The sequence below is a fragment of the Balaenoptera musculus genome, chromosome 1 (genome assembly GCF_009873245.2).
Source record: "Balaenoptera musculus isolate JJ_BM4_2016_0621 chromosome 1, mBalMus1.pri.v3, whole genome shotgun sequence".
In the NCBI taxonomy this organism is placed as follows: domain Eukaryota; kingdom Metazoa; phylum Chordata; class Mammalia; order Artiodactyla; family Balaenopteridae; genus Balaenoptera; species Balaenoptera musculus.
Window position 1 is genome coordinate 25,983,809 of NC_045785.1, and position 6,704 is coordinate 25,990,512.

Sequence of the window (6,704 nt, forward strand, 5' to 3'; positions counted from 1 at the left end):
AAGACACAGCTTCTGTCAGTCTAGGTGCTTGTCATCTCCCAGGAGCTTTGTGCATTTTCTCAAAGAGGAAGCCAGTCCAGGAGAGGCGAGGAGGCAGAAAGAAGGCTGTGTCTCATGCAGCTTTGCCTTTTCCAGAACGGGGCCAGGCCTTTTAGTTTTGTGGCTTATTTTTTGCAGAATTTGGGTTTGCAGTTCAGCCTTCTTCACCAGACTAGGATGGGGGGTGGGGCAGAGGGAGAACTGTGCAGCTAGCTGTGCCTCCCCCCCCATGGCAGTCCTCTTTCTCCCTGTGCCCATGGACCTGGGGTCCAGCAGAGAAGAAAAATGAAATCCTTCTCCCTGCAGACAGGCAGTCATGCTTCGATGATGTTCACTGAGGGCTTGTTTGGAAACTGGGAGGAAAAAAAAATGAGAGAAGCAGCCAGGGCTAAATTGAACAGACTTCTTGCAAGGATGGAAACAGGGAGAAGACACCAGAAGGAAGGGAGCAGCAGGGCTGCAGCCTAAAAGCCAGGCTCTTGTCTCAGGTGGAAGGAAAGGAGGAGCCCTGCCCGGATGGCTTATCTCTCTGCCTCTCAAACCCAGCCTTCGGCTTCACGCAGCTGAATGGCCAGGACTGGGTCCCGGGCCCTAGCCGAGCATCCCACTGGCTGGTTCTCTCACATCCTGCAGATCTGCCTCTGAGTGTAGCCTCAGCCACTGACATTGCTGAGGTGCTTCTGGAGATGGTGGATTAATAAGAGGCTTCAGGAGAGCGCCAGAGAGAAGCCAAGAGAGAGGACAGTAAGCCAGAGGGTGTAAGGAGATGGAGGAAGGAGGAAATGTAGAGAGAGCCAGATGTTGGTTTGTTGGATAATCCTCATCAGAACCATGAGATTCTCTTCCATTCTCTATGTCTCTCTTCTGAGCTGCTCAAAGCAAGCACTGAAAAGGTTTTCATATCTGTTTTACAGAAGAGGAAATGAAGGTACAAAGAGGTGAAGCACCTGCCCAAGGTCACACAGCACAGCAGGAGCATGAATGAGCCCAGAACCCCTACTCTTGCTGTCCCGCACCTACCAAGAGCTCTGCCCTCCCCACTCACTGCCCTCTTTTTAAACCCCTACTGGCTCCTGGCACCCTGCAAAAGGAGAGGATCCAAAATCAATTTGCAGTGTCCCCTGTGTCACACGGGCAGCGGCCAAGCTTGGCTCTGTCCAGCTGCAGCCATGCCAGGCCCCAAGCTGACCCCTTCTGCAGCCCGGGGACTGCCAGGGTGCCAGCCACGGGGCCCCCGCCCGGGCCCATGTCTTGCCCTCACCTTGCTGCGGAGAAGGCCCCCGCTTTGGTGCTCTGGTGTGCTGGTTTCTGATGCACTCTTGGTTTTTTCCTTGTTGTTATTGGGTTCATTGTCCTTGATAATGTCATACTGGCGGCAGAAGAGGGCGATGACGCCTGCAGGGGACAAGGGAGAGCAGTCAGAGGCCAGAGCCCCAGTCCTTGCCCCTCCACTTCATGCCCACTAGACCAGGCCGAGCTCCTGTGGGCACCGGGCTCCAGATGGCCTCTCACCGGCACTACTGCAAGAGGCTGCCTCTGGCCTCTGGCTCCTGTGTCCACCTGTCCCCTTCCCCACCAGCCCCTTCACTGCTGCTGGGCTGATCTTCCTACAACATGCTTCTGATCGTGTCTCCTCCCTTCCCTTCGTTTAAACCTCAGAGGGCTCCCCTTTCCTTTAGGGCAAAGGGCAACAATAGCATTCGTCTAGCATGTGCCAGGCCCTGTGCTGGGCCCTGACATTCCATCTCACTGAGCCCGCATAGCTCTCTGAGAGCACTGGTTATTACTGTCCCCAGGTTACGAGGGAGGACAGCGATGAAGAGCTTAGATAACTCAATCAAGGTCACACGGTGGAGTGGGGGTGTGCACTCCAGGGCCTGCACTCTCCTAAATGTTTATCGCTATCAAACTAATATTTTTTGAAAGTCCAATAGTATTAAGGCAACCACCTCCAACTCTCGTAGGTGTTTTCCCTCTATACTTGATTTACAGTGCTATTTCTTTTTTTGTCCGCGCCACACGGCCTGCGGGATCTTAGTTCCCTGACCAGGGATTGAACCCGGCCACAGCAGTGAAAGCCCGGAATCCTAACCACTAGGCCACAGGGAACTCTATAGTGCTATTTCCTGATCTGTTTTAGAGATTATCTGTTGACGTCCCACCATGGCAGATAGAGCCTAACCACTCCCTCTACTTCCTTCCTCATCATCCTAGCAGAATTACATCACAATTTTGAGTTAATTCACTATTTTATATTGTTACAATGATGTGAATACTGTCTGTGCCAAGTCTAATAATGCACCATAAGCAAACCTCCCCTTTTGTACAATCCTTTGTTTTTCCTGTTTTTTTTTTTTTTCAAGTGTCTGCTTTTCTTTGTGTCTACGGAACATATTTTTCCATATGCTTCTACAACAGAGCCTGTCCTCTCAACCACGATGCTCATATAACTTCGACATGGTGTTTAATTCCCTCAACAAGGACTCCAGTCCACTTGACAGCCTCAACATCCTTTACCCCTCACTTTCTATCTTCTCTCTTGGGTCGCAGCTGCACTGAGTCAGGCTGAGCTTAATTTCCTTCTTGAACACACCATGCCCAGAATACCCTTCCTTTTTTGGCTGCCTGGTGAACTCCTACTCATCCTTCAAAGCTCAATCCCCATTTACCTCCTCTCTGTGTTTTTCTTGATTTCTACTCCTGGCCCCAGAATTAATTCATTCCCCGTCCTCTGCTCCCATACATGGTGCTATTATAGCACTCATCACGTTGAATTATTGTTAAGTACGGGCCTGGCGTCTCCCAGACTGCGTTCCTTACAAGCACATGGCTCTTCTTAGTCACGACTGTAGCACTACTCTCTGGAATGGAGTGGCTGTTCAGTAAATTCTGGTTGAGTTGAGTACAAAGGTGATGGTCTTTATCCCCAGGGAGCTCACAGAGAAGTGGGAAAAGAGAAAGACAGGAACCCAACTAACTTAGCTAAGAAGGGCTAAATTTAGAGAGGAGCACACGGGGTGCCGTGGGAGCATCGAGGCAGGAGGAACATTCTAATGGATGGGTTGGGGAGGTTTCACGCAGGCGGTCTCTGAGCTGTGTCAAGAAGGATGAGTGGGTTAAGAGGGTGTCCCAAGCCTGAGCTGCCCAGGCCTGAAGCACCTGGAGGCACAGCAACCCAGAAGAATACGGAGAGGCTGCTGCAGCCAGGGCTGGAAGGCCAGGGGCTTTGGCCACTCATTAGGGAGGGAAATCACTCATATAATCCTACAAGGCAGCTACCGAACTGCTATTTTTTTGGTGAGAGGTCAGTTAGAGAAGGGATCAGATCTGGCCCCCAGAGCAGAACTTAGGCTCCTAAGTCCTCTCACGGCCTCCAAGCCCCTCACCCTTCGTTTCTGTGAGTAAAGGGTCTGGTGAGGGTCCTCCACTTCCCCAAGGTGAAGTGAAGAAGCGCTTGGGGCCAGACTCACCGGCCCACATGAACAGGACCACGACGATGATCAGCACCTCGCCCGTCCGCAGCTGTTGGTTCCTCCCCATCTCCTTCATGGTCACCTCATCTGTGTGGAGAGAGACACTAGCTCCAGGACTCCCTGGGCCCCTGCCAGCCACATTTCTAGGGCCGAGCGCAAAATATTAAGGGCTTATTTCTACAGGTGCCCACACATCTAACAAAAAGAGATTCAAGAACATGCTGATGGCTACTTGAGTGGCAGCAACTGGACTTAATCCAGAGCTGAAAGTTTGTATCCCGTAGCTTGGAGGACCAGAGTGGACCTCCCTCTCTCAGGGGCTGCTTGGCTAGGCAGCAGGGGCTGGGGGAGGATGGGGGGCTCACGCTCTCCTCCAGCCGCCCGCCGCGCTAGCCCTGACCGCCCCTCCCCGCACCCCGTCCCTTGCTAACGGTGGCCCGGGCCTGCCTTTGTTCTTCGAGGCCATCTTCTCAGCCTCCCGTGGCGTCTTAAAGAGCACGGGCTCGCTCGCCGGACTCTGGCCCTGAATGGAGATGGCCTGCACGTGCACGATGTACTCGGTGTCCTCCTCCAGGTCCCAGAGCGCGCACGAGCGGGTGGTGGTGTTCACCTCCTGGATGAAGCGCAGCATCCGCACGTCCTTCTTCTGTGGAGCAAAAGCCAGGCCCCCCCCCAAAAAAAAAAAAAAAAGCCGGGCCCCAGGTTTCAGTGCCCAGGCCCCGACCCCACGTCTGCCCACCTCTCCAGCAGTGATAAGGCCTCACCTGGCTACCATGCTAAACCCCGGACATCCACAATCTGACTCAAGCATCCCATCATCTCTGCAGGTAGGTATCGATATCTTCATTTTACAGGTAAGGAGACAGGCTCAGAGAAGTTAGGGAAGTTGCCCAAGGCCATACAACTAGCAAGAACTGGAGCAAGGTCCTAAACTCAGATCTGTTTAAGATCAAAATCATGCCCTTAATTCCCAGATTCCAACCAAAGGATTCCCTTCTGGGGCCTCCCTTCCCAGCCACGTGTGCAGCTTTCTGCCCATCTCTCTTGCTCCTCGTTCCTTTTTCCTTTCTCTTTCGGCACCCCTTCCTCCCCCATCCACCACTTCTCTCTTGATGTGTTTCTTCCCTCCCAGGGACCCTCAAGGGTTACCTGCTGAGAGATGGCAAATCCAATGACGACCTCATCCTCTAGGACGTCCCAGCTCACCACTGCAGAGTTGGCCTTGAGGTGCCTCACGGTGACATTCACTGGGGCCGAGGGGCTATCTGGGGGTGGGGAGGCACCTGAGCGTGAGCACCCCCTGTTGTGAGGCCCAGGCCCACGGTCTCGTCAGTATGACAAGATAACCTGGGGATGGCCATGAGATGGGAAGGAAGAAACCCAGGCCTTCCAGTGGGATTGGCACCTGGGTCTCAGTTCGTTAGTGGTTGAAGAGCCAGGCCTGAGAGGCCCCAGGCTCCTTGTAAACAGGGTGGGAATGCCTGCTGGCCACAACTGGCCCCACTAGGTTTCGAGCTAAAATTGATGAGCCCGGGCCAGGGCCAGGTCTAAAGGAGGAGGAATGAGAGGTGGGGAGACAGGCACGGGGGAGACATAGGTGGCCGGGCTGCAGGAGCTCCAGGTTAGTCTGGTGCAAAGCAATCAGAAGGCTCCCCAGTCCAGTGCTCTTTCTACAGAACTGCACTGTCAAGTGAGTGACCTTGAGGGAAGGAGAAAGACCCAGAGGTCGAGAAGAGCCTAGCTGGGTGAGCCCTGGGATGGGAGTGAGGCCCACGAAAAGAAGCCCCAGTACTGTGGAGACCCAGGCAGGATGAAGCCTGGGGAAAGGCCTCTTCTCCACACCCCGCCGGCCCCAAGAGGCAGGTGGGAAGGCAGCAGAGGAAGATGGGGTCACTCAGAGCACGGCCCCTCAGTGGAGTCAAGAGAAGAGGGTAGGGCCTCTTGGATGGGAGGAGAGGACAAAGGGGACCAGATGAGAGGAGAGTGATGAGGATGGTGGGGGTCAGGGAAGGAAGAACTTTCTAGAAGAGGGGCAGCAGACTCACACAGCTTCTGTATCCCCAAGAGGCAGGCACTTAAAGGGGAAGAAGACCTAAGCCTGAGCCTCACCCCTCACCTCATAGGTCTGGGGCCTGGGGAGACAAAGCCAGACATGGAGTCAGAGAGAGACAGAGGGACACAGACAGGGGCAGCAGACACAGAACGGGACAACAGACAAGTGGGGTATCAGAGACAGACACAGGACGGAAGCAGGGAGACAGCACTGAGCAGCCAAGGAGAGATGGGTAGGAGGAGAGATGAGCAGGGTGGCAGCAGCCAGAAGGGACGAGGACAGGGCATCAGGAGGGGCAGGGTGAGGAGGAGGCCAGGCCCCAGGGGGCAGGCCAGACTCCAGGCTCGGGGTCCACCCCACCTGTCCCCGTGACCTCGGGTGCCAGCCCCCATCCCCCTCACACAGCGGGACCCCATCCCGCTCGACCTGCAGAGTTGGCCTGCAGGGCTTTGGGTCAAGGAGGGAGGCCCAAGGTGGGGGGACCGGTGTCCTCAGCTGCTCCCTGGGCCAGAGAAAGGAACTAGGGCTCCTGAGGAAAGGCCTGGGGTCAGGGCAAGGGGATGAGGGGGCTGGGGAATCCCAAGACCGTGGATCCCAGAGCAGGGGTGGTGGGAAGGGGTTTGAGAGCTGGAGGTCGGGTCTGGGGGTCAAGCAAGCAGGAAAGGGGCTGGGGCTGGGGCGTGGGGCGAGGGGAGCAGTGAGCGGGCCTGAGACGGGGTCCCCAGGGAGCAGGCAAGGGACCCGAGGATGCCCGCCCGCGCCCCGCGCCCGGACCCCCTTACCCGCCTGCACCAGCGCGAGGCAGACGCAGCCCAGCCACAGGCGGAGCGCGGCGCGGGGCGGCCCGGGGTGCATGGCGGCGGCTCCGGCGTGCGGCAGCCGCTCGCGCTGGCGCTCCGGCCCGCGGCCCGCCCGGCCCGGCCGCCCCGTGCCGCCCCGCGCCGCCTGCATGTCGGCTCCGCGGACAAGCGACCTCCCGCGCGGCGGCGGCGGCGGCGGCGGCCCTCGTCCACGTCGGGCGCCCGAGGGGCGGGGCGCCCCCGCTGCGGGGAGAGGCGCGGGGGCGGGGTGAGGGGCGGAGGGTGCCCCCTCGCCGCCCCCACCCCCGATGACCCGGTCCGCGGGGCTTCGCCGACCCG

General features: G+C 57.0%; 1 protein-coding gene across 3 annotated transcripts; it reads right to left on the bottom strand.

Annotated features, from left to right (window-relative positions):
* FNDC5 (fibronectin type III domain containing 5) lies at window positions 1-6,448 on the bottom strand. 3 transcript variants are annotated; one of them, XM_036841051.1, is made up of 6 exons: window positions 6,348-6,448; window positions 4,662-4,777; window positions 3,960-4,125; window positions 3,510-3,599; window positions 1,301-1,434; window positions 1-392 (listed from the first exon to the last, which is right to left on the bottom strand). In XM_036841051.1, exons 1-6 carry the CDS (start codon window positions 6,418-6,420, stop codon window positions 354-356), a joined length of 618 nt encoding a protein of 205 aa, XP_036696946.1. In that variant the 5' UTR covers window positions 6,421-6,448; the 3' UTR covers window positions 1-353. The 3 variants fall into 3 exon arrangements, with proteins under 3 accessions (XP_036696946.1, XP_036696779.1, XP_036696864.1); XM_036840884.1 differs by having other exon boundaries at window positions 3,960-4,158; XM_036840969.1 differs by having other exon boundaries at window positions 1-942; window positions 3,960-4,158.
* Between the last annotated feature and the right edge of the window lie 256 nt (window positions 6,449-6,704).

Coding starts and splice junctions, on each gene's coding strand:
- FNDC5 (XM_036840884.1), bottom strand. CDS start 6,420: ATGCACCCCGGGCCGCCCCGCGCCGCGCTCCGCCTGTGGCTGGGCTGC. Junction 4,159..4,661: donor GATTTGCCATCTCTCAGCAG/GTAACCCTTGAG, acceptor TTTGCTCCACAG/AAGAAGGACGTGCGGATGCT. Junction 1,435..3,509: donor GGTCCTGTTCATGTGGGCCG/GTGAGTCTGGCC, acceptor TGTCCCCTGCAG/GCGTCATCGCCCTCTTCTGC.